Source organism: Plectropomus leopardus, chromosome 22 (assembly GCF_008729295.1).
Source record: "Plectropomus leopardus isolate mb chromosome 22, YSFRI_Pleo_2.0, whole genome shotgun sequence".
NCBI lineage: Eukaryota > Metazoa > Chordata > Actinopteri > Perciformes > Serranidae > Plectropomus > Plectropomus leopardus.
The window spans coordinates 9,439,396-9,467,261 of NC_056484.1; the positions used below are offsets into that span (position 1 = coordinate 9,439,396).

Consider the following 27,866-nt stretch of genomic DNA (forward strand, 5'->3'; position numbering starts at 1 on the left):
CCTTCTCTCCTTTGACAGATGTAAAAGGATCAAACTGTCCAGGGCTTTGCCTAAATTTCTACAGAACAAAACAAAGACTACAAGTTATTCTGAAAGTTAAATTAGAAATAAAAATAAAGTTGAATTAATAGCAGTGAGGGTTCATTAATGCAGTGTATAACGTTTGGAAACATCTTAGTTTCAACAAATTATAATCACCTTACAGGTGCCATAATGTCGAGGAAAAAAAAATCTTAAAACATACCAGACCTCCAATACCAGAGCCATCTCCCTAAAAGAAAGAACAAGAATACAGAAAATAAATAACACTGCTTTTGCTTACATTTCTGCGTCAATTTAATGTTTAATGCATTTCAGTTAACTCACCTTTTCCCCTTTCTGGCCCTGAATAAACAAATAAATGATATGATTATTAGGTAATGATTGATAAAGAGAAGATCTTATTAACTAAATCACTGCAAACGTGAGAAGTTCAAATGAATGTCCACACTTGTCTGTGAAATTTAAAACAGGATGCATATAAAGAAACGACACATAGTGAGGCTGTTGAATCCCTGATTAATATTTCTTTGTGTATTTATGCTGAATTGTCTTGTGAAGATTTGTAATCTCTAACATGTTTGGTTGCACTATGGCTGATATGATGACCACAACATGAAGAAAATGACAGAGGGAGGAGAAGCAGGATTTTGTTTCTCAACCCTTTGAAACCCGAGCAAACTGGCTTGATTTCTTTCAAAAACATGGAAGACGGCAATGAGCAATGAGAGAAGAAATGACCCAAAAATTAGCAAGAAATTAGTAAACGGTAGAAGAAAATAATCCCTGAAAATGTGAAAATTAAATAAATAAATAAAATTTAAAAAACAAAATACATCAAAGAAAAGTGCATACAAAATATATTAATTGTGTGTAATGTGTTTTAAATATGTGATTATGATAATTCTAAATATTTTTAGAAAATAATTTTCTAAGTCAACTAATTTCTTGCAATTTGTGGAACCTTAACAAGCTGCTCATTGCCTCTTTCCCTATGTGTTTTCAAAGTAATTGCACCAATTTGCTCAAAGTTCAAAGGTTTAATTACTTCTGATTTGCATCTAAAAAGCAGCAGAAGAAAACTAATGTCACCCCAAGTTTCCAAGGGTTAAGTACCTACCTTCACACACTGGGAGGAGCAAGGACCCTGAGGCTTAAGCAGCTCCCCTGGGTCTTCAGTTGGGGTGTCCAACTGAGCAGACTAAAAATGGACACAGGGAAAAAGGAATTCATTACAGACCGTTCAAAGACATCATGGACCTTTGAAGTAATATAATGTTACGTGGCAGAGATGGCTGCGTAATGTGACTGCAGTCACATCACCACACAAGTGAAAATGAAGTCAAAACCACTGGAGTGTTTCTTCCTACAGGGTCTTTGTGAATCAATTAAAAAAGTGATAAAACCTGCAGTGTGAAACTTGTGTCTACCCCCTCTGGCAGTGAGAGTAATTAAACAAACACCGTCTATGTGTCCTTGTGACGTATGCCTGCAGGTAAGCTCGCCACATCTCCCCTGCCCCTAGGAGAACTCTCTCTTCGAGTCTAAGGACAAGCAAATAAGGACAAGTTTCGGGAGCCTCCACTCCAAAAGTGATTTTCGGACACTAAGGAATTTCCGCATTTCCACATTGTTTTGGTTCAATGGTGATTGAAAATCAGCTAAATGTGCCTTTAATCAGCCTGAATATCAGCCTGTTTTGCTTGAATATAAGTCCAGCACTCAATCTTTAAATTTACACTGATCTTACATGTGGTTTGGGCAACATCTCCAACACTTAATCATGTGCGTCTTAAGTAATGAGGACTAATCAATCACAAGTCAATCACCTAAAACACATTTGTACTAGTTGTTTGACTTAATTGCATGCATGTTACTAAGAGTTTAAAAAAGTCTTTTCAACAAGTGTGACTGAACTTCAGCATAACTCTGTGAAATAACAAAGGCAGAAAACAACAAGGCAGACATTAGCTCTTCCTTTGTTTGTGTCTTGCCTCGTCATTTAGTTTGAACTCGGAGAGGAGCTCCTCACTACAAATGGTATTGATGAATTCTCTCTCTATGGAAGGGAAGTCATCAAAGGTTGGTGCATAGAAGATGTTTTTGTAGCTGGTGGGTGCTGCTATCTTATTCAGCTCTTCCATGTCTGCATTATAAACTCCAACTGCCAGGACACTCACACCTAGAGAGAAACAGATTCAAAACATGATAATCCAGGCAAAAACTAAAGAAAAATATGATATTGCTTTCCTATATACTGTACATGTTGACAAGTTTTGCTACAGTCAAACACATTAGCAACACCAGTTTAGACACTTCACAATAACTTTAACTGACCCAGAGCGCGTGCGATTCTGGAAGGTGGCACCACATTATCCTGGGCCCTGCCATCCGTGATCAGAACCAGGACATGGGCCACATCCTGCCTCATCCCCAGAGACTCCTGGAACAGTTCCTGCAGAACGTAGCTGATACCTTTTCCTGAGGGTACACAAAAGTATTAAAAGCAAATAATAAGTAATTTTAAGATGATAAATGCTGGACATGAATATGATTATACTTGAAGGCATTCTTTGAGTCAAATTTAATGGCCACCCATAAAACTTTCAAATGCTTTCTAAAATCCAAGCTAAACAGGATGATTTAAAAATTGATTTCAAAAATATCTTCCATTAACAAATATGACTTTGAAAAATAGTTAATAAGATAACTTTTTATATTTTATAAAATGTTCACTTTTAAGTTTTGTGAACTCTGTTTAACCTAAAACTGTCTTTTATTGTTCAGACCTGTAATTGTTGACATCTTTAGTGAGTCTGTAATGCTTCCTGAAACTTTTTTGAAAATTTGCCTGATTAGGATTATCTCACATGGTACACGCTTTGTCAGCAGTCAGTACTAAATACATCTATATAATGGCAAGACCAAGACTAGCATCTTTTATATCCAGCAGCATGACAGCTGTTGGAGGCTGTTACATCAACAGCAGGACCTGTACAGTATCATAGAATGATCTGCCATCTAATAACAGGTGGTTAATTAATGACCACATTTGTGTGGGTGTCACTGACCTGTTTTGGTGTTGCCACCTCCATAACGCAGCGCTCTCAGCGCCCTGAGCACAGAGTTTCTGTCTTTGAAGTCACTTAGGCGGAATTCAATGCGGGGCTCATCGCTGTAATGAACCACAGCTACCTGAGAGAAAATACACATCATCATCATAAAATCTTCATCTTGAATGTGGTTTATGTGGTTTGGTGAGGTGAAGCTATAATTCTAAACTGGATCAAAATCAATACTCCAAACGCACACAAATTGATAAAAATGTGTTTTGCACGTTTACAGGTAGGTGTTTCGTCTTTGGCTGCCACTCTTTACTGCAAGCCATGTGGCAGTGTGCCTTGTTTATCCTTTCTGCCAATGTTTGAGCCCAATTCTGCCTGCTCTGTGAAAGAATTGCACATTATGCTCCTGCTAATGATAATGGCTTGCACAGGAGACTCACTGGAGCAGTTTGCTAACTTGTAGCAGCTATTATCATTTAAAATCCAGTCGAGTTTGTAATTGTCTTACCACACTAAACAAACTTGTGGCCATAGAGGCACATAGTGACCAGAATAAGCTGGAACACAAGGAGAGTTTTCCCTTTTTTATTTTAATACCTCAAGTGAACTACGATGTCAGGCCATAGGGGAGGAGGGCAGGGTTGTGGGAGGTGGTCTCAAAATAAAATTTATGATCAAAGCTGAGATGGGGGTTGGACCACTTTGAATCTGCATATGTACTTTATTTGTGTGTGTAACTGTGATATTTCGATGTATGTATATGTATATATGTCGATGTGTGCATTTACTTTTTGAATTTATTTTCTTTCTAGTTTAATTAGTTGTGATTTAATCATGTTTATATGCGTTGACTTGTACATAGCACACCATTCTTTTTATTTTGGGTTTTATCCTGAATATGTAGGTATATGTATCATTTACTTGATGTACGTATTTATTTTTGTTTGCTAATTTTGATTGATTTAAAGTCAATATATGAATGGATTCCAACATACATAATATTTATGTGACTGCATAACTGAATGGATGAGCTTTGTAAATCTAATTTCTAATATGGCACTTTCAGATGAATTGTTTCCCTTCAAATTGAATGGAAAGAAATATGGAAAAAACAATAAAAACTTGGTCACAAAAAACAAAGTTTTTAGTGAGACCAACCTGCGTGCCCTGAGGACCAATGACAGGGAAGTAAGTGGCCACTCGGAATATGAAGTCTTTCATCTTGATGAAGTTGTTAGCTCCGATGCTGGAGGACTCATCCACTAAGAATACTATGTCTGCTTTGGCCTTACCACACACTGACAAAACACAACAACACAAAATCAAAACATATTCACCATTTAATGTGTGTAATTAGGCAATTCTATGATTGATCATGTAGAAACTGTACATAACATAACATTGAAGCAATATCTATTTATAAATAAAACATACCTGGTCTTGGTGGAGCCGTTGTCTCGGCATTCACTGTTGTCAATTTAAAGGGGGTGACTTCTGCTGTTTTGGCTCCAGTGATACTTGGCTGGCCTGGAGGTTTCTTGGTTGTTATGGATTTAGTTGGTGGCAACGCAATGGGGTGCCGGGTGGTCCTGATGGCTGTTTGAGTGATGGAGGCAGTTGTTATATGAGGGCCAACTGTGGTTGGCACAGACTGGACCGTTATCGACGGACGATCCGGTCCCACTGAAATGCACAGAGACATAACTGATTAAAAAACCTAAATCAAGCTCTAAAGGTCTCAGGAGGGAAACACAGTAATTGCCGCAGTAACAAATGGGATACAGTAAAGGGAAATAAAGATTTTAAGGAGTAATTCTGGGCTGAATCACACAGGGTATAAAACCGCCGGTGCACTACTCTCAGTGGGTTTAAACTGTTCCGTTGCAGGAAAACATCATTGGCTTTGTTAAATCAAAAGCAATGAACCAGACCGAGAGTCATGAGCTGCAACATATCTGTCAAAAATTGTTAATTAATTAACCCCTTGAAACCTGAGCCAATTGGTTTGGTTTCTTTGAAAAACATGTTAGTTTGAAAAAAAAGCAAAAACAAGAAAACTATTTTAAATAAACAAAAAAAAGAAAAGTAAAAAACAAACAAAAAAAACCCAAAGAAACCCCCCTCCTACACTCAGCCAGTCTTTACAAGGTCATGTATTAGCAAGCTATTATTAGTTTTACCCATTGGTTTGGTTATCTATGCAACAGTTACACCTGAGAGTTAGAGGGTTTAACAAAATATTTTGTAACGAGAAAAGTCTAGATAAGAACTAGTTTGTTTAGTGCAACTGATTTTTATTTTAGTTTTTAATTCGTTAATAACTAGATCATGTTTTAAATTACAAAGAGCCAGTGTAACTTACTCGCAGGCTACAGCCCAGTCAGTGATTTCGCAGGTATTTTACCCTGATTACAGATGAACACTCATTTGTGCCATTTTACATTGGGGTCAAAATCATAGTGCAGCATTCTTTTAAGTTTAAACCCAGAGAAAACTGATGCTGTTTGGTTCAGTCTGGATTTACCAAGCAGTAAGAACAGAGCAAAGAGGAGCATTTAACACAATACAACCAAGGTATTAAACTAGAATATAGTCATTATGAGCATAACATATGAGTGTAAAAATATAAATGTAAGTTTATGTCTACCATGCATTTCATAAGTATATACTAACATGCCAGATATAAATTCGGAGATGTTTCAGCGAGCTTATCAACCCATTTAAGTAATATCTTACATATTCTCTGATACACTGTGCTTATAGGGCCCTCCACTTCTCCATACAAAGGTCTGATGGTAAAAATATAGGTTCTTCCATACAGCAAATCACTGATCTTATAGGAGGTGAAACCAGGGCCCAGAGTCTCTGTTTTAGTCTCCAACACTGAAAAAAACACACAAAGAAGAAGTTATTGTAGCAGAGTAATCATTTCAGTTGATTTAGTTTCCAGGAAGAACATGCCTCCCTATTGAAATATATTTTAGTCTACAGTGATGAATGGAAACAGTGAGTAAAAGGGGTAATCAATATGTCATCATACAGCGACGTGGAATACGAGTGATTTAATGAAAGGTCATACTGCAGTAAGTTGTGGTTCAGAGGGAACAGATGGACAAATAATGATGCAGCGTCTTGACATTTCTTGAGAAAGGTCATGTCATGGATTCAAAAGTGGACACAACACAGCAATGTTATTATATCAACCCAGCACAGTACTGTGGCTCAATTATATCAGATTATTATTAATATCACATCCACTTCCTGTCAAAGAACAAGTGTGCTTGTAAAACATGTACTATTAAACATGAATAGTAGTGTGAGAATGTTTTCTTAATATTTCCCCTTTCAACAAAAGAGTGCTTAAGCTGAGACTCAATACACAATGCAATAACTTGTGTCATTCCACATTTCCACTTCAATCCCTGAAGGACCCTTAAAACATATAATAAACACAGGAAAGTCATATTGTACTTACAGTTTTTGAAGCAAACCCACTTTTTCCACAAAACAGGACTCATGACAGGGCTCAATGCGCAATGCAATAAAATTTGCATGGTATCAGAAATAACATCTTTTGGGCTCACTTCACTTTTTGAATGAAAATTGCATGAATGTTAACATGTTACTGAACTTAGGGTGAACATTTTCTGACCTGAGATGTGCCTCCAGGAAAGAAGGTATCCAGAAACACCAGCCACACGTGTCCAGTTCAGAACAGTGCTGCTGTCTGTTGTGTTCAGAGCAGCAAAGTCATTCACTTTTGGAAGATCCACTGAAACAGAACGAAACACAAGAATAATAAACTAACAGACAAAAGAACTAGGGCTAGGGCAATATTTGATGGATTTTTCTCAGTCATACAGTGACTTGAACTAATCTGTATCATTTTTATGAAAGAGAACAAAAGGCCAGAGATTGCTGTGATCCAAAAAAATGACTGCAGCTCTTCAAAACCCAACAAATGCATATAGGAATCTGACAATTACACTTACAAAGAAAATGTTTTTGATGTAGATCAGCTGCATCTGGCTAATACTTGATCTGCTGGATAAGGTAAGTATTGCCATGTCGGCTTAGGGTCACTCTAGTAGAGTGAAAACTATGGATGTTTATGCAAGGGTCCCTGAGATTGGTCTCAGTGTCCACTACATGTGTAAATACAAGTTTACAGGATGGTTAACTTTGATAATATATATATTCAAAGATCCAGTGTGTGGGTTTTAGGAGGATAAATTGGCAGAAATTATAGATATTATTATGAGTATATTTTCTTTAGTGTAAAATCACCTGAAAATGTTTTCATTTTACTCAGAATAAGCTGGTTACAGGGTTCATACAGACAAGGGTAAGCCAAATTCCAGGACTTTCAAGTACTTCCTCAAGCAATCGTTTTTATTTTTAATAATGACATTCTTCTCTCCACAACCACCTGTTGCAAGAGAACTGAGCAAATTCATAGAAGGAGCAAACATGCTACCAGAGTTTAAAATTAACTTATTATTAATTACGTGGTTATTAATATTTAGGTATTTGATTGGCAAAGAACAAAAAAGCAACCAAATCACAAAAAAAAAACATCTAACAGCTTTAACATCAACAGTTAGACACACACGACTGCTTATTAACTGCTGATGTACAGCTCAAAATGTGTGCTCAAAGGTTCTGCAAGCTAGCAAAACATCCTGGCGCCAACTATTTATAAATTGTAAAATTATAAAATTTTGTTGTCGTTTACAAACCCGTATAAGCGCTGAGCTCATACAGTATTTGAAAATTGAAATCCCAACCCTTCTTGGCTTCCTTGTTTAGGACATTTGTATTGTAAAATAATTTTTCTATTTTAAAATTGTATGATTTTCAAGGTATTCCAGGACCCTAACTTCTAAGTGTCGAAATCAAGGACCTCAAACACCTCAAGCACCTTGTATGAACCCTGTGTTTATATCAATGCAGGTAGCAGGTCCTCGTTCATAGAGTCCACCAGATAACACCGGCATGTTTGTACAGTAGCCCAGAATGGACAAAACAAACACTGGCTCTGGAAAGGGATATTTACAATTTTACTAATTTTAATCACAGGTTCCATTTGTTTTTGGATAATTCGGCTACTGGGAAAAATTCACTTAACAATGAATACTGAAGGAATCCTAACCTGGAGTTCACTCTTGGCACAAGCGAGAAGTTTCAGCTGGCTGCAATCTACATGGTGCCTACTTTCTACTACTTTCACAACTTCAAAGAAAGAGTAATCACTTCGATGTGAAATACCGTGGACACATTTATACTATCAATTTGTGTTATGTATATCGTTCTGAAATCTCTGATTGATGGCACATCTCATACTGTTCCTCACTGTCTTGGGCAGGCAGGACTCACAGGTGCGTGCAGTAAGCAGGACTGGACTTCCCTCCCTGTTGCCCACCATGGAGGACACCTGAATCTTATAAGCTGAGCTCTCCCGCAGCTTGTGGATGGTATATGTGGTGGAAGTAGCAGATACCACGTGCGTCTTCTCATTACCCCCTAGAGCAGAAAAATAATGAAATCCATCATTTAAAAATAATGAGAATGTGAAACAATATGGTTGTGTAAACTTTCACTTTGAAAACTCTATTGCAATAAGCAGCGGGAGTCCAAACAGTGATTTTTTTCTATGAGCTGACAACCATTTCTAATTATGTGCATTGCTATAATAACAAGTTTCTGTGATTGAAAAATATCAAAAAGTTAATAAAGTTGAATATATTGTAACTGGAAAGAGATGTATTTTTTGAAGTGCAGCTAAAGGAAGTCACTGCTGAACAACACTTTGGTAGGTACTTACTTAAATAGTTGTGAGTGTCCATTTATGAGGTTTTGGCTTTAAAAGGAATACTTAAAAAAAACAAATTTTTCATTTTTATATCAATAACTCACCCATGTTATGGTGTATTCTGCTATTAAAAAAGTCACTGTCAATTCCTGCATCCTCTACCTTTTAACTCAACCAGTTAGGACTGAATATGGAAACAATTATTTTCAGTAAACTCTTCCATAAGCGTACATCAACCTGTGTAAAATTAGGTCCATGCATGTGTCCACAGTAATGCATGCACGTACAGTGAGTGTCAGGATGTAAGCACACATGGTTGACTGTATATGTGATTCTTTACCCAGAAAGGGGATCCAGGAGATTTTGTACCCAGATGCCCCTGGTGTTTTCCTCCAGGACAGAGTGAAGGCGTTGACTCCAATGTCAACAACCTTTACCTCCTTCACTGCCTGGATTGGCTGAGAGTCTGAGACAGCAGCTGAAAAAAACCACAACATATGAACATGTCAGGTGATTTTATACCATAAAACAATGTTCTCAAAAATAATCACAGAGTGCATTAAAAACATTTTCAACATTCAAATCCAATTCAAATCAATTCCAAACATGATGTATAACAATTGATTAAAAAAAACCCAAAACAACATCATGTAATTTAGGGCAATCTAGAATCTCTGAGCTGAATGAGCTGGTGTGGCTTTATCTGCACACCCTATGATTTGTCAGTGTAACATACTTAGCAACTGGAGCTTGGAGTAACACTCTCACTTTGACAGTGATAAAATGATAGCAGCTCTGCTGACTTGTACATACATACTACAAGCGACAATGACAGGAACTGTGGTTAAAATGGGAAGACCAAAGTACATGACTTGTCATTTAAACAAAGACACCAGGAGGGTTCTGCGGCACCCAATGGGGCGCACAGCTGCACAGAGATATTTAGATCTTAAGATGAATCATAATAAATGAAAATAAACTGAAGCACTTCACTTCCTGTACCCGTGAGCTGAGATAAGGAGATTTCAGGCCCCTCTGAGTTGCCGTACACTGCACGGATAGTGATTGTGTAGGTGGACTGTGGGTTCAGGTCTTCAATACGATGAAAGAGAACACTGCGGTCCAGGTAATGGGACTGAGGGCTGCTGTCACCTGCAAGCATGCGGGTACATACACACAGATATACACAATACTCATCATCACTTATGACCCACTAGAGGTGTCCCAATTAGGGACTGACAGATTATCGGCCAGGCCAATTATGAGGGCTGATATTTGGCATTTTGCTGATTATCTGTATCAACTTTTTTTTCAATGATCACCGATAAAATGATTTAATTAAAAAGTATTAAGAAAGTGTCAGTATTGGAGGAACTTTTACTTTGTAAAACCTCAGGGAGCTATTTCATTTATTCATCTTTATTTAAAATTCTATTTGACTTCATGAAAAAAGTTGCTGGGATGTTGCTGTATATGATCTTGAATGTTTCAGTTTTGATTAAACATTTACTAAAGGCATTCAAACAAAGTTTTGTGTTAGAGTTTGTAATATTCCAAATTCTAAATATTGATAGAAAGATTATCATTTTTTATTGTAAACGCATATTGTTTTCAAAAATCAGTTATCAGTCTCGTTAACAACTAATAATCGATATCGGCCCTGAAAAACAATATTGGTTGACCCCTAAACCCAATCATCATTAACTTTTTTAATCACAAATAGAATATAAAGGCTTAAAAGGGGGCTTACAGATTGTCTGACAAGAATAAAAACAGAGTTTGTTTGAATGACCCTTGAAAACATGTAAAAAGTTCTCACGCTGTGCTAGAGCAGAGAAAAAAATGGGCGAGTATATCACCTGTGCTCCACGACAGTTTGTACTCAGTAGCCCCAACAATGGCACTCCACTCCACGTCTATGGACGTACTGGTGTAGGACGACACCTTGAAGTTTGACACGTACCCCAACGGAGCTGAGACAGAGGAACAAGTAATAATCTGTAGTAGATCTAAATATGTTAAATTGTATGCTATGCAGGATTTATGTATGGACTCATACAAAAGTAATATCTCTCAATCATTACTTATGACCTGACATGGTACTTTCTGATACACAAAAAGAACAAGAAATTACAGCAATAGGTCTATTATCAATCCAAAACCTCAGTGGTACTACAGGTGGGTTGGTAACAAATTGAAAACTGGGACTCACAAGTTCTGAAGGTAGCACTGATACCAGGCCCCACCACAGATCCAAACAGCACGTAGAGAGACAGGACATACTCGGTATCATGAGCTACATTTTTCAGCTGGTATTCTGTGGTGCTGCCGTTCAGAGCCAACTGCCTGGGACGGTCCCGACCGACAAACTCTAAAAATAATAGCAGCATTGAAAGTACAGTCACATCACTGTTTCTTGCATTTGATATTAAAATTCATTGAAATACAAGGGACCATCTCTTTGGAACAGCCCGCTCTCATCACTATAATCATCATCTACATTATTGTTATTCAAAAAACATCTGAAACGGACTCTAATTTGCAAAGAGTCATAGCACTTCATTGATTTGAAATCCATTTCACTTCATAAATACAAACTTTTTGTCATTTGTACATTTTTGTCAACTTTGTATTACTGCTTAGTCTTGAAATTTTGATCAATTATGCAATTGTGCATCTCAAACACACAAATAAAGAAATAAATAATTCTTCACTGTCTTGGTATTCCTCTCAACTGTGGCTCAGCATGAGAGCCCCTTCTCTTGAAACATCCTTCTCCTTTTCCCCCAAACAACCATGCCACCTGTCACATCACTGTTTCTGACACACTGGCAGAATGGATGTGTCCAGTGTAAAAGCAGTGGCATTTCAAAAAGCTCTTACTTGCAGTAGAAGGACCTCATTGGCATCATTTTCATTAACAAACATGTACAAGAGTCACGAGATGTATCACTAGAAGAACCAGAGGATGAGTACATTGACTCCATTTATGTACAAATTAAAAAAGATGATTGAAAAAGATATTTGCACTTCACTAATGTATTGCCATTTTATGCAACTTTATGCCTCTACTCCACAACATATCAGACATAAATATTGTACTGTCAAAAATTAGAAAAACAAACAAAAACAAAAATCTAAAAAAAATGTTTAAGTTCTCTTTAAAAATGGCCAAAAACATTTAAAAAGGAAGAGGAGAAAATACTTTTTAAAGAAAATATGCCAGTTTGGAAGCTACATTCTCTTTAAAAATTACACAATTTAACACATATAAAAACTTTACATGTTTTTTCTAAAAGAATTAATGAGTTTTTACAAGTTCCATGACTTTTTCTAATATGACTGTTTAATTACATGACTTTCCCAGTTTCTCAATGACTGTGGGAACCCTGAGAGTAAAAAACGAACACGGAAATATTTAATTGCACAATGAGTGCTTTTACTTATATGAAAAGGTTCAGTCTGTAGGACTTAGAGAGATATATTGTCATAAATTTGACATGATATTCAAAAGAATGTTTTCATTAGATTATAATCATGGTAAATTGAGAATAATTGTGTTTTTGTTACCTAACAGGACCCCATTCTTTCCTATTAGTCTTGCTCAGTGGCATCTGAGTCTAATATTGCAGAAAGGAGTACAAGTAGAAATAGCCACAGGTGTTAGATGAAGAGCTGCAGACAACAAGCTCTTACTGAAACTCTACCAATAGCTCCCCTCCAACAGGTAAACTTATTTTACCTGCCGTGCTCTGTGATTGAAAAACACTCACAACAAAATAAGAGGGGACTAGTTGTGGATCAACCCGCTGTTTTAAAACGTCATCGACTTATCAGCCTGCTGTTTAAAAACGTCATTGACTCATCAGCCTGCTGCTTTTAAATGGGGTTAACTAGGAAAAACTGTGATCAATTAAAGACACACCTTCATAGCACTGTTGGGATATAAACACAAATCCCCACTCAATTGGCTGACGCACCAAGTCAATCCAAGTCAAGCCGACATATGTTTGAAAAAAGTGTGAATCACCTGGAGTGGGACCCCAGGCCAGTCTGTATCCTGTGGCTCCTGGGACACTGTTCCATGAGACGACTGCAGTACTGGTGCTCACAGCAGACACCTTCAAAGTTTGTACTGCACTGCTTTCCACTGACGCAAAGAGAGACACATACAAAGACAGAAAGGACATCATCATATCTAATTTTCTGTGTTTGTCATACTGTAACTACTCATGTCTGTATTTGTCTATACTTCTAAGCAGAGGTGGGACTAACTCACAAATTTGCAGGTCAAAAACAAGTCTGAAGTCTTAACCCTAAAGTCTTAAGTAAGTGCAAGTTATTCTGGTTCGTATCAAGTAGTCAAGTTCCTGCTATAATTCAAGCATGACAAGTCAAGTCAAATGAAAATCTGATGATCTGGTCCCTTTTTTAGCTGTTTATCCAGCGAAAAAGCTAATAAGAAGTTACTTAAAAAGACACATTTATGGACTTTTCTTTGTGAGTTTTGACGGATGAAGTTGGATGTTGTGCTGATGTTGCACATTATGCATACCACTGTTATCTTCGAACAGCCCTCATCAACAACATTATTCTTGAATCCATATTTTATTACTTTTGGACAAGCCCCGTCCATGTTTGCTGCCTTTTGTGCTGGCCTGGTCTGCTACATCCCAGTAGGGTGCCATGTTTGTGTGCACCGCACTCAAAATCACCCAATCATGCCTTGAAAAGAAAAGGCAACTTCTCAATATCAAGATAAATGAAAAAAATTAATTTCAAATAATCTGTCTTAAGTCTAAGTCAAGTCTAAAATCATGAATGTCAAGTCTTACTCGAGCCAAGTCATGTGACTCAAGTCCCCCACCTCTGCATCTGAGCAAGCATTTTATTTACATGTCTTGATTTTGGTGGTGGTGATGGGCCCCTCAATGTCTCCAAAGATGGGGTTGATGGTGACAGTGTACTCAGAGGCTGAGTGCAGGCCCTGGATCATGTAGAAGTTAAAGTTGTCCCCAAGGTTTATGTTCTCTATGTGGCCATCTAGAAGACACATAGGCTTAAATACCACATTTCTTGGCTTCTTTCACAAACCAAGATTTCTATTTTCTAAGCCATTGCGTTCAATTAAGCAGCAAAGGATTAACAACAATACCTGGGGCTTCCCATGTAAGACGGTATCCAGTGGCACCCTTAACCGATGCCCACCTCGCCTGGACAGTGTCTGTGGTGGCGTTTTGGACCAGGAACTTCTTAACTGGTACCAGCTTTACTGTGGAACACACCCATATCCACACAGACACACACATATTTAAAACATAAATCTAATATTTAACTGAAGTTTGTTTATTAATCCACAAAGTCATAGTGATGACAGAAAATCAAGTTATTCAAAATAAGTTTTAGTAGAGAAATTTAAAGTAATTTAATGAAATATGAGAAAATCACAATGAATATAAATCAAAGCAAAGGCTCTATAGATGTTTCCCTAGCATACCATGAAATATAGATAAATTAAAGTTTTACTGTGTCTGATAGACCGAATGTTAGTATTTTATTTAAAACAACAGCACCATGCTGTGGATATATAATGGTACTGCACACTGGCATTTGCTTTCTTGTTTTAAAGCTTGTTTCATGCCCAATTACATGACTTTGTCCTGCATTTGTTGATTGGTTACTGCTATTCAACAACTGTCTCTGTCAGTTTATTTATGCAATGTAGAGAGTTACATGTGGTAAATAAATTAACTTGATTGTAAGTTGGAACGCAAACAAAAATAATTACGTTGTTTTGATCAGCTGATAAACTTACATGTCTTGCCCACTATCGAAACCGTTTCACTTGGTCCCTCAGGGTAAACAGCATAAATACTGATTATGTACTTCTTATCCTCCTCCAGGCTGTCGATCACATGAGAAGAAGTGTCTCCAGGAAGCATGTTTTCATAAGTAAATCCTGGACGATTGGCTGCAGAATGAAAATACAGAACAATTGGCACCCAAGAAATATACAATCAAACATCTTGGTAGATTTTAATGGAATACTTCAACCCCTAAATGACAATTTGTATCCTATTTGATATTCCCACATTAAGTCTCCTGCTTGTTGACCATTTGTATTTTGGTTGCTTGTTGTGTTGAATTCATGAAGACAACTTGTTTTTTCGTGCACGCCTCTACTAAGGAAGAATCCAAAAACTGAGAACATTTTTGGAGAGTGTCTTAATGTTTGACTTTGATGAATCCCAACTAACCTTTTAAAAGATCAAAGTCACACAATAACACAAACTAAATAACTGATCAAGGCAGTGGTAGACTAGCATTTTTTTAACATCAGAATAAGAACATAATTTCAGGTAGCAGGCAGACATGAAGACAGAGATGGAACACAGGGAGAACATGGAGAAATGTACATGATGGTAAACAAAAAATCTGACTTAGAAAGTATTTTTAAAAAGCTAGGGAAGAAAAAGGCTGACATTATTACATATTAATAATTATCATAATAACATATACTTAAAATTATGTCAGAATTATTATCTTTAAGAACTTTTTCAGGTAATTTCCTTGTGTGTTTTTTATGCTACTTTTTGTGATTTCTTTTTGGACTTCTTACCAATTTCTTGCTATTTTGGGGATATTTTCTTCTGTCTTTCTTCCTTTCTGAAACAAATCAATCCAATTTGCTCATTTTTTCAAAGGGTTAATAATTCAATGACTTTTTCCCAAACTTTTTATGTTTTACTTATTCTATAACTTTTCCAGGCCTGTAAAACATGATTGTGAAATTCCACAAATATGTGTTGTGTCAAAGCTTAAAAAACTAATGTTTTGATATAGTTCAATGCAGTCTTTCTCAGTTCGTAAATTCTTCATTCACTGGATGCACGCAAGAAAAACAAAGATTCCTTCACAAAGTAAACAGTATCAGTAACAGTAAAGTAAACATGTGGTGAGTAATTGATTATGCAATGTCTGTGGTCAAATAATAAAAACTGCATGATGTGACGTTAGCATACATCTTGGGATGAAGATCTTGAATCCATTGAGCTTCCCCAGAGGAGGCGTCCAGCCCAGGCGCAGGGAGAACAGGCCCTCCTCAATGACACGGAAGTTTGATACCTGAGGCAACGGGGCTACAAGAAAGAAAGTTGTTGTTCAGGGAAGTGAGGTACACTAAATTCCAAAAGAGATGCACAGATGTATTCCTGTATTTTTAAAAGATGAATGAGCATGCACTTGGTATGTGTGACACCCACTTGTTTGGACATTGATTGTTGCAGAGTTTCCTATGAGGCTGGGGTAGATGGCGTAGACAGTGAGGGAATAGTCTGTTTTAGGACTAAGCTCCGTCACCAATGCTGTACTCACATCTGCTTTCAGATCAAGCTGTACCATACAAAGGAGACAGCAGAATTATAGGGGCTTAGTGTGCGTGTTTGTGCGAGAAAGAAAGAGCTAGAGAGAGTGAAGTGAAGGATAAAATGCAGTGACAAAGACAGACTTCTCAAACGTGTACTTGAATAAATATCTTGTCTTAAACAAAAACATATTAATATCTTCACTTCACATATCAGTGTCTACCTCGATAAACATCCAGCGTCTTTATGCTTTGTTTACACTTCTATCCAATACCCTCTTTTCCACTCTATTCAAATTAGGTGGCATGTTGTGCCTTATAACATAATGCAAAATATTCATCTTTTGGCACTGTCGCATAATTATCTGTGTCTGTCAAGGGTACGACTGCAGTATCAGCATGAAAACACATACACATGCACAAGCACAAACACAGAATACTGATGGAGAAATGGGCATCATGTTGATCCCATTAATGCAATATTCCTGCCAGCTTTGGAGAGTTACACAGATGGAATTGTACAAATAAGTCAGTCTGCAATGAGAGATGATTCACCGCATTTTGGTTCAGTGCATCTGCTGGTCACATAGGTGAAGATGAAGAATTTGGAGGATATACTTTAGTGGATGTTTGAGTGAGGAAAATAAGACTACAGTACACCTCAATATCAACACAACTGTGATCATGCACAAGCCTCTTCACTGCTTGAAATGTCATTTTCCATTTTTTCTTTGCTGTCTATTTTGTCAATTAGGGTAAATGATAGGTAATTTATTAAGTGCTGTAATAGGCCTCATGCCTTACAACCCATCACATGGTGTGTCTGTTACCCAGATATGATGATTGTCATAACGCCTGCTATTGTTCCTGATGTTTTGTTTCCATGTAAATGTATTTATTTATATAGTTTATTTGATACGGACAATGCGAATTAACATAGTAAAAGTTCAATCTGTTACAAACAGGCTGTAGTAACTGATGTTTCACATATAGGGATTAAAGCTATTGTTAGTTACCAACTCCTGTCCCTAGTTAGGCTTTTAGTAAAGAAAAAGAAGAAAAAAAGAGATAATACCAAGATTACATACAATAACATGCGTACAAAACAGTTAGGGCAAAAAGAAGACAAAAAGGTGAATATTTACAACAAGATTACATGGAATTACAAAAAAGGACAAATAGCACAAAAAAGATCAAGCACAAGCTTAATCCCTCACTTGTTTCTGTCTTGGGGGGACGGGTCCACTCGAACTAAGAGGGTAGACCAGGAGACGATATCCGGTGACATCACCTGTTGCCTGGCTCCATGTCAGTCTGAGGGAACTGTGGGCCAACTCGCTAACTAGAAGGTCTCTGGGACCAACCACAGGCTCTTCAACTATTGGGAGAAGGTACAGAAAGAGGGATGTGACAAAAAATTATGTATGAGTGAAAAGGAGGAGAGAAGCAGCGAACATCAAGCATGCAAGTTGGTCTGGATGTATAGTTTGTCCACAACGTAAATCTATTATTGTGACGAAGCTATAAAGTAGAGCGAAATAAGAGAAAACTATTAAAGCTAGGGTAGACCGTTTTAGTGTTTCAGAGATGGGGAGAAAATGTTGGCAGTTTAGCCTCCTGCTAACAGAATTTAAAGGCTCACAGCTGCAGCACCAAGTTCATGTTTTTTGGTAACTAAGAATTGCCTTGAATCCTTGTGTGTTCTCCGTCTTACTGCCCCATGCTACAGACCACCTTGCCGTGAGGAGAGCAGGCAGCAGCTCTGGAGACAGACCCTAAGTCAGCACCCACATCAGCCCAAATCCAGCCAGTGCAAACTCCAGCTCTAGGGGACTGACAGCCCAGACTCACTGCTGGATGAGCAAACTTACACAGGTTAGACCCAGCACCAGCCAGCTGTGACACCCAACGCTGGAGGGTTTGCTCTAGCTGAAATCAAGATTCTACAGCTTCTGTCTGAAGACCCGTCTCCCAAGTTTCTACCTCCTCTCCTCCCTGGAAAGCAGTCCAGAGCAGCTAAGACTGACGTAGAGGGACTGCGGGGTGGCTAGCTAGCTAATTCTTATCTTATTTGTGGTCAGATAAACAGAGAGAGAAAGCAGCACCAGGCAGCACTGAGCAAATGCACAGCGCAAATATGAGATAAGAATAAATAAACCATTGTATGGGGAAACACTCGGTTACCGTTTGAAGCTCATGCATATGCCTCTGACACATAGTCAAAACAGAGAGGGGGAGAGCTGCAGGGGGAGGATATGTTTTCCAGATTTCTAACTGATGCAGTTTTAATCATTGTTATTATACTTTTCAAGCATCAATATAAAAATGCAAACAGCTGCCAGTATGATAGCAGCCTTAACAGGAAATCTGAGTTTGTTAGGAAGGACTTTGCTGTCACACTGCATGTGTGTTGACTCACCAGGTGGGGAGGTTTTCACAGGACGTGGTGGTTCAGAGGCAGTAAAACACACTCTGCGGGACAGTTTGGGAAGAATGGTGTCAAGGCGAGAGTAGTCAGCGCCCAGTAATAAGTACTCCTCATGTGGCTCTGTCACAATCCTCCTCAGCTCTGACTCATCAGCTCCCCAAGCACCTGGTCACAGGATGGACAATAAAAAAATGCACACAAAGCAACAGAAATCTTTACACATTTTGTGCACTACTATATGAGGCAGATAAAAACAACCTTTCAAAAACAATTAACATAATGAATGCCCAGCTGTGCATGTGTCACACAACATTAATTAATGCACAATAAAAACAAGTCAATACCAATTACAGAGCAACAATAATGTGGTGTCAATCTTGTGTTAAATCTTCTTTTTGCGTTTTCTCCATACACTTTCCTACTTATAACACTGGGGGGAGCTGTGGCACTAATAATGATTTATTTCAAATGACGATAAGACGTACATACCCACGCAAAAGCAAACTGTGGACATAAACAGGCTTAATCAAATGCTTTCTGGCACTTATCTCATGTTATGGCATTGTGTGTGTTTGTCAGGCTCAAATTTGTGGGAGGGGGCTGTGGCAAACAGCCGATAAATAACCAATCTAGGCTCAAAAACCTGGAATGTCTTAAAGAAGAAATTTGAATAGAAGAAGACAACCATGTTGAAAGTATTTTGAATGAGTAAATCCACAATTACCTGAAGTCTGCCCTTGAACAAGATAAATGTACACTTGTTTTCTTTCTCGTTGTTTGTATGTACAGAACATGCACACATCTGTCCAAATGTATTCTCAATGCTACACACATCCTGCAGGCATATTGGTTTTTGCACAAGTACACAAGATGCATGCAGAGATTCTCTGCGGGAGTGATGAACGAGAGGAGCAAGCCTCGGTGTCAGAGGTGCAGATGGGGGACACTGAATCGCCTAATGAAAAATGGCTGCGATTAGCACACCATCGGCTAATGAGCAGTAATTATTGCACCGCTCCCAGCTGAGGGGAGTAAGTTGTGGGCTTGTGTGCTCATGCGTGCGTGTGTGTGGCAGAAAGAGGGTATGATAAATGTAAGTAAACTTGTGGGTAAACAGCGGCATGCATTTATGAGCGGGCGAAAGGCGTAGGATAAAGAAGCTTTGCTGACAGTCAATCAACAAGGAAGTGAACTTTTACATATACATTATAGTGAGCTGAATACATATTTAGTAGATGCTGTTATGTTTACACACACACACACTGCATACACGAACATGAGAACACTCAGACGCTCAGGAGCGAGAATCACACGCTCACAAATACCCACACTGAATCCAATGAATTCAAATGTACGGGACATGAAATTCTGACTGCAAACACTGCAGATAAGCTGGTAGAGCTCGGATAAAATGTGAGGGGCCGCTGCAGTGGGGATGTTGAAGGAATTCACAATACCAACTTCCACACTCACCTACTGCAAAGAGAGAAATCCCATTGTCAGCTACAGCTCTGGCTGCGGCATCGACCTGGTCGTCTGAACGTCCGTTTGTGATCATTACAGCAATCTGGACAAGAGTGAGACAGAAAAAAATCACTCATGTAAGGTTGTTAAACATAATATAGCATGGAAAGATCTATATTTGAAAAAAATAATCTGATGATTTGCATGATATTGTGGTTTGTTTTAGTTATAGCTTCTACCTTTAAATGTGTGACAATGTGTTAGGTTTTGCTTTCATCAATGGATGTTTATTCACCCTATAAACAACATTTTGTTTGAATAAAAAGAACATCCTTACAGAGTTATGCTCAAAAAGCCCCCACAGACTTTTGACATGGTTTAACTCATAATTGAATACGTAATTAAACAAATCAAACCTCAAAGACAAAGCAGAATTCAATGGTGCTGGCTTGCAACAGAGGCTGATAATTTGCCCATTAAGGAAAATTTACTCAGTTCATTCACAGTTCATCCCTCAGTCAATGAAGGAAGGGGGCTGGAATGCATCAATATGAGAATGTAGCTGTAGCGCTTCTCTGCATGTGCTCTGGCTGTACGATTCAATATATCAGCCTAATCCTCAATTCTCTGCCTTCCCACGTCAAGTGTGCTGCTGCAAGATGATGCGCGCACACTTTCAGAGATAGCAAGGTGATTGGAATGCTAACCAGCTGTGTTACACTGAGACTACACTACAGTGTTAGACTGTCAAAGAAATTTAGCTGACAGAAATGGAGAGCTGTTCAAAGAGCATTTGGATGTTTGATGAGACACTTATGAGACAAATTTAGTTAAGTTACTGACTACTGCAGCTGAATTAGGGCAGTGGCGCCCCCACAATTTTTTCAAAGGGTGGCCAGATGGGGCCACTAAAAATCTCAGGGTGACACACCAAAAACAAAAGTACTAAATGAATTTAAGCGATATAATTACACTGTTGTAGCATACCGGTTAGTTTAAAACGATGTCAATATAAGAATTAAGGAATCACATACTGATATACTTTGGTTTCTTATTTTACAGTTAACATTGCTCTTCATCAGATGTGTATAGACTATTACCTGTACAGTTAATATTTTGAGTTGCATAACAATCCTGTTTCACTGTGTTAAGTGTCTGTATATCTTGGGTAAGTCATTGTTCTTCATAATCATCACTGGCTTTAGATGGGGCAATTCATGTTTTCGTATAGTCAGCCGTCCCTCTGCAATGAGAGCGTCGGAAAAACACAAAAAAAATTTGGTGAAATTGTATTATTCAGTGTGTTTTTTACTGGTTTTCTGGTCTGTTTGTTTTGGAGGGGAAGAGATCTCTGTGGATAATTCCGCTCCTAGTAAAAAAAAAAAAAAAACTCCCAAAAATTTCAGCTGGTTGCTTTCTCCAGTCCTCAGTGCTAGATGCCACTAAAATTCAGCCAAATCTTAAGACAGTGCTACTTTAATGTAAAGCACTAAAATGATTGTAAGGAACAAAACATTTACTGGAAACAAGCCTTCTAAAGTTAATGGGACACTTGTGAATACCCATAGAACCTATTTTCATTCAGATATCTTGAGGTGAGAGTTCTCGGGAACCTTTTGAAAATGGCATTACTTTGCCTACTTCCTGTGAATCTACCATGACTTGGTACCAATGGATGGGTTAGGTTGCCTAGTTTTGCAAGATCCTACTATCTTGGTGCTAGCTTTAAGAATGAGCGCAGCCTGTTGAAGGTAGTAATGTCAACCTCATAACAGAGTGGCCATGGCCCCCTTTGGACCTTTGGTAGAACCACTGAGTAAGGGTCCAAAGTTAATAAAGCCCCCAGATTGATGCAATAGAAATTAAGGACCCTATGACAAAACAAGTTTATCTAAACCACTGAGAATCTTTTGATAACCATCAACAAGACTTAGCCTTGTGTCTGGCAATGTTTGCACCAGTCCTCTTTTATCCCGATTCAGCCGACTGAGCATGATGAATCTGTGGCAAAGACAAAATGTATTGCCTCCACCTTTTCTTGTTCTTCTTCTGCAAGCAGGACAAACCAAAGCAAAACGGAGTCTGTTGCCAGTTGTAACTTCCTGTCAGACAAGCTCTCACATTGTATTCCAAGCGTAAAGCAGGACTATTTCATCAGATTCACAGTGGTGTGAAAGTGGTACCCCTGTTTGTATTTGTACTCCAAAGAATATTGTAGAAAAAACAGACTTCTAACTAGTCATTTCCTTTCACTCGTGGCCAGAACATGTAACATATGCATGTTAGTGGCCAGCTGGAGGCAGCAGTCTGAGCAGTGTGGGTTGTTATATATATATATATTCTGCTTGTGTGTCCACACTTTGTCATACATTTAACAAAATTTGAGCTAGCTTTTAAGGTGCATTGAAGATGTCTGAGGACATAATTTTGAAATAATGTTACCTCTTTTACCTTTCCTGTTGATTTATATTACCTACAATAAGTGTGGGAAATTTGTGCGACTGTTTCAAGGGTACAGGATTGCTTTTTCAATGCAATCCCTATATGGCAGATAGACACAGTCACTCTGGATGGGTTTTCTCCAAAGATCAAGCATTGTACCTTTGGTGCATGGTCTCTACTGATAACAGGGCTGAACACGGGGTCAACGAGAAACTGGAGGGCATCGCCAATTCTCCTGGATCCACCCTCATAGGGGAGGTCTCTGATGGCTCTGAGCACCTCCTCCAGTGAGCTGTAGTCTGTCAAAGCAATCCGCATCCTGTAAGGGAAAGCAAAACTGGATCATCTCTAAACATGAAAATGCCCTGTATAATACAAAAAAGAATCCAATACATAATTTTGCTGGAAATGTCCTGTTTTTTCTCTGGTGTATCAACATCTGCATTAAAGTTAAAGAAATACTTCACCAACAAAATATGCATTTGTGCATTATTTAATCATCCCAGAGTTATGATGAATTTATAAACAAAACTTTGTTTTTCTCGCATGCCTCAACAGTGAACAAAGAATCCAAAAAATGAGAAGATTGTCGATGGAAAAAAAGTCTTACAAGACTGCATTTACCAACAGGAAAACCGTGACAAAACATTTGTTACTCTCAAAACCCAAACTCTCAACAAGCTCGGGCACTATAACCAAAGTCTCATTCATCCAGTCATATGCTCAGTACTTTCCAAATGCATGTATTTTTACTAAAACCTTAGTATATAAAACGCTTGCATCTATGTTTGAACACTGCTTGTGCATTCCATTGAGCAGCGTTCAAGAGCATGTTTTGCCATAGTTTTGCAGTTGTTAGATGCAGTCCATTTTTATTTCAATTCATCAAGAATGTTGCCGTTTTTGGATTCCTTTTTGAGCCATGCAAGAAAAACAAAGTTTTCTTTATGGAATCAAATTATCATGGGATGAGTAACTGGTAAATGGTCATTTTGTAGGTAAAGACTTCCTTTAAGTGAGTCTAGCTTGATGGTGATTAGTTAAATAGGTCTGTGCTGAGTGTATGAAATGCAGGGCCTACATTTGTATTCATGTTTTACCTTGCAATATCCCCAAAGACAGTGACTCCAAAGCGTACCCCCTCAGGTCCCACCACATTGTCCTGGAAGGAGGAGACGATGGCGGAGATGAAGTTTTTGACACTGGAGAAGCTGGTCTGGCCCACACTCCATGACTCATCCACCAGAAACACTATGTCTGCCTGCACCACCGTCCTGCATGCTGATGTAAGAAGAATTTGTGTTTAGAAATACCAAAGAGTAAGGATCAGGGAATGCATGTTTAAAAAAAATTCAAGACAGCTGTATGCTCTTGCTCTAACCTTTATAATCTAATTAATTTGGGCAATCCAAAGTAATTTTTTCATGTTAAAGTCTAAGACTGGTAATTAAACAGTTTTTCCATTATACGTTGACCACTAGATAGCAGTGTTGTTCCATCATGATGAGATTTGTCCTTTTGCTTGCTTCTGTCATGCAGCCAGAGCACCACACAAATCCCCATGAATGTTTAATGAGACACAAGTGAGCCAAAGAGACTATCAATATTCTGAGCACTCCAGCAATAAAACTTTAGTACAGCGATGAGGAACGCTTAGAATAATAAGGTAAACACACCCAAAATCAGGGTCAGTCCCCTCGCCCAGGCAAACAAACGCATTTAACATAAGGATCTGCTGCGTTTGGCACGATTCAGATGTGTTTTAATGTGCAGTTAAAATGCCAGGCGCACAAAAAAGGTACACTGATGCATTGACTACATGCACACACTCACACACACACACACACCTCATACATAGATTAGCTCTTGCAACTCTGTTTCAGATCCACACGCCTGCACACGTTCCTATATTGATATACTGTACTGTACATGCACACATGCACACAGAAATCTGCTGCATGTGCAAACGCCCTCCGGGTCAATATTCTGGCATTATATATGCAATAAACCACAGTGACGACAGCATTGATTAGGCTCGTGAATAAGAGATAGGCACCACTGATTGTTCTGTAAGTGATAACTCAGCTTCTCTGCTGTCCTCTATTTCATTACAGAGCTTTCCCCGCCTCTATTATCTCGCCCTTCTTACTTTGGCTGCAATCCCAGGATTCACTGGGGGAGACATATGTCTCCAGCCCATGGCGACCTAACATTATGTTCTCCCTCACACACCTGTACTTCTCTGGCCACACACCAAGGAAACAACACATCATTGGGAATACCATTTTGGAGTCTTCTCTGGTGCTGAGCTACTATGTCTGCCTACGTGGAAGCTTTAGTGTCATATTTAGCAATAGTAGATTCAAAACACAGATAAAACCACCGGTGCAAATGAACAGGATACAACAATGTTCAGAGCCTAACATAGGCAGCCAGCAAACCTTGCATACACACGTGGCTGTTTCATTTACTGGGATACATTTTCTACTCCACAGATTTCTGTAAAAGCACATAAAACAGAGAAGACTCTGAACAAGGAAGCAACTGGAGTCTAGTCTGTCAGACAGACACAGACTCTTTGGAGGTAAAAAAAAAAAAAAAAAAAGATCAATTATCCAGAGGTTGGTCTGTCTGGGCTAGCAGGTGAGAACCACATGCCAGGATAAGGAGACAACGCATGCTGAGGGATTAGGAATGGGTTTCTTGAAGGTTATCTATGCTGATATCTCAAAGGTTGTGTACACCTCCGTGTTAGACCACCATTGATTTATGCCTTAGATGAAGCTCAGTGGATACGGCATATGCTTGCAGAATATACTGCCAAGATAGAACATGCCTAAGAAATAATAATGCACTACTGCAATCAGCTCCAACAAGATCAAGAGAGGAGATGTAAACCATCAGAGAGCACATCTCAAAGGGCTGTCAGGTTTAGATTTTATCAAATGAATGTAAAAGTTCATCTAAGAGGTAGAAGAAAGTAATTGCAGTAATCTACAGAGAGGCTGCAAAGTTCAGCAGAGAATTATTAAATTAAATGTGACAAATGCACAGTCATCCTTGCAAGATGTTTGGAGTGCCGTGTACTCGCCCTGTAGCTTCCTATTGGGCAGTTAAGGGGAAAGTTAAGGGAAACATATTTTGCAATGCTTACCAACCGATTCTCGGCTTTTTGCGCCTCCTTTTACAGTAAAGCCTCAGCGGTGTGTGACACCCACTTTCAAATTTTCACAGACAGAATAATGGTTTCCCAAATCTGAGCATGGATATAAGACAACGCGGAGGCTTGACTTAAAAAGCAACATGCTTTCACCTGAATAGGAGCAAAAAGCAGCAAATCGGCCGTTAAGCACTGCAAACTACATTCTCCTTCACTGCTGAATGGGAAGCTAACTTCAGCGTATTGTTAGTTTAACCAATTTAAGGTTACCCTTACATAATGTTAGCTAACCAATGTGGCGGACCTTTATTCTATCAACCGCATATAGACACCCTTTGGTCAAAAGTATTGTATTATCACCATAAATTCTTCGACTTTGACAAAATATCAGTTTGATAACGGCTGCTAGCATACGCTCTCGTAGAATCATTAGCACACCAGGGCTAACCAGAGGCTACTTTGAAGCTAATTAGCTAGTTAACAAGCTAACTCACCACAGAAAACTGGAGAGCACACTTCTTCGACGTCTGTTGGGACAAATAAAACTCAACAACTTGCTTGAAAAACTCTCCAAAGGGCTTCAACGATACAAACACTGAGATCAATTTAAGTGACACCACCAGTTGACGTCTAGCAAACAACTAACCATGAAGGACATCTACCTGTCACTCAGAGCAGCCACGCCCCTAATTATGCATAAGTCTTATTAAAATGTTAAGATATGAGTTATATACAAATTCAACCCACCTGCTTTGGCATGACGGGTGAAATTACCAATAAAGACCAAAACTGTTTATAAATTAAATTACATTTTATTTAATTAATTAGTTTATTTTATTGATACCAGGCCAGAAACATTTTTATTTGCATTTTAACAGGAGGGGTTACTTTATTTCATTTTGGAGCAAGCTCAAAGTGGCTGTTCCATGAACTGCAGTTTTTGGCACAACCACATTAGCTGAATTTTTCATTTTTCAGCCCCACTTGCCACACAATGAGTTGGGGCCAATTCTGCACTGGTTATTGTTTTGGAAGTATTTTGCACCTGTTTGAGTCTATGCAACAGTCTCATCACCTCATTACATCAACTTTCTTCTTAAAAAGACAGGAATTATGTAATATTTTCAGAAATATAGGTTGTTTGATCTGATGATTCTGCTCATGTCAGCTATACCTGCCAAGCACAGGCAGCAGACTCAGAAAGTTACCAACTAGCAAGTGAAAATAGTGGAGCATTGAGCTCCACTATTATGGAGCAAAGAGTCAAATATTTCCCTAAATTGAATTAAATCCAATTTCAATTTTATTTATAAAGCCCATTATCACAAATCACAATTTTATTATATGTTATCAGGGCTGAGTTTATAGCATAATTCCACTGCCTCCAAGTGGCCAAAATAATCAGTTGTCATGGCAAACATATTAAATGCCTGTTATATTTACGCAGCCAACAGATGCAGTATTTATTTCCAGTCGTGTTCGTGGCCACCTAACAGTATATTTGTGGGCTGTAAAAAACAGTCACTGATGTAAAAGAGGCTTGAGAGCGCCATAGAGCTGAGGAGTTGAATGATAATTTTCAGAGGGTTACCCATATAACACAGTCATTTGATTCATTTTTGCTAAAGTAAGTAACTTAATATGAATAACGTATTGGCATATTTGCTGACTCTATCCCTGTATCCAGACATCAGTATATTAGATGCAAAAAAATTATGTAAGGGTTACAAACTTCCTCTTAAGATCTTGGATCAAAACAATATCTTTTCCCAACCATAAACAAGTAGTTTTTGTGCTTAAACCTAACTACACATTTACCATAGTGTTGTTGCCCAATGTAATGTATCTTTGGTTGAAAGAAACATACAACAAAAACATTTCTTCTGAAAATTAAGTTGTCTAACTGCAGGAAGTGTGTGTTTTGGGAAAAATGGGACTTCAGAACAATGGTTAGTTTTTTGGGATAGCAGGGTGTTGGAGAAATTGGGTTTTCATACAATGGGACATTTTTTGGATTAACAGGGCTTCAGAATTTTGGGCCATCTGTCCCAACATGAGCACAGATTATCTATCTCATGTACTTTTGTCTGGAT

The 27,866-nt window shown here is 38.3% G+C and overlaps 1 protein-coding gene across 1 annotated transcript; it reads right to left on the bottom strand.

Annotated features, from left to right (window-relative positions):
* Positions 1–3,102: 3,102 nt before the first annotated feature.
* Positions 3,103–26,334, bottom strand: col7a1l (collagen type VII alpha 1-like). Its single transcript, XM_042511760.1, has 22 exons — positions 26,268–26,334; positions 23,714–23,894; positions 22,773–22,932; positions 20,181–20,274; positions 18,699–18,872; positions 17,497–17,657; positions 16,179–16,308; positions 15,939–16,055; positions 14,732–14,887; positions 14,072–14,188; positions 13,813–13,959; positions 12,947–13,066; positions 11,129–11,287; positions 10,776–10,889; positions 9,919–10,068; positions 9,257–9,394; positions 8,481–8,627; positions 6,757–6,876; positions 5,841–5,987; positions 4,539–4,787; positions 4,263–4,402; positions 3,103–3,234 (listed from the first exon to the last, which is right to left on the bottom strand). Exons 3-22 carry the CDS (start codon positions 22,929–22,931, stop codon positions 3,103–3,105), a joined length of 2,871 nt encoding a protein of 956 aa, XP_042367694.1. The 5' UTR covers position 22,932; positions 23,714–23,894; positions 26,268–26,334.
* Between the last annotated feature and the right edge of the window lie 1,532 nt (positions 26,335–27,866).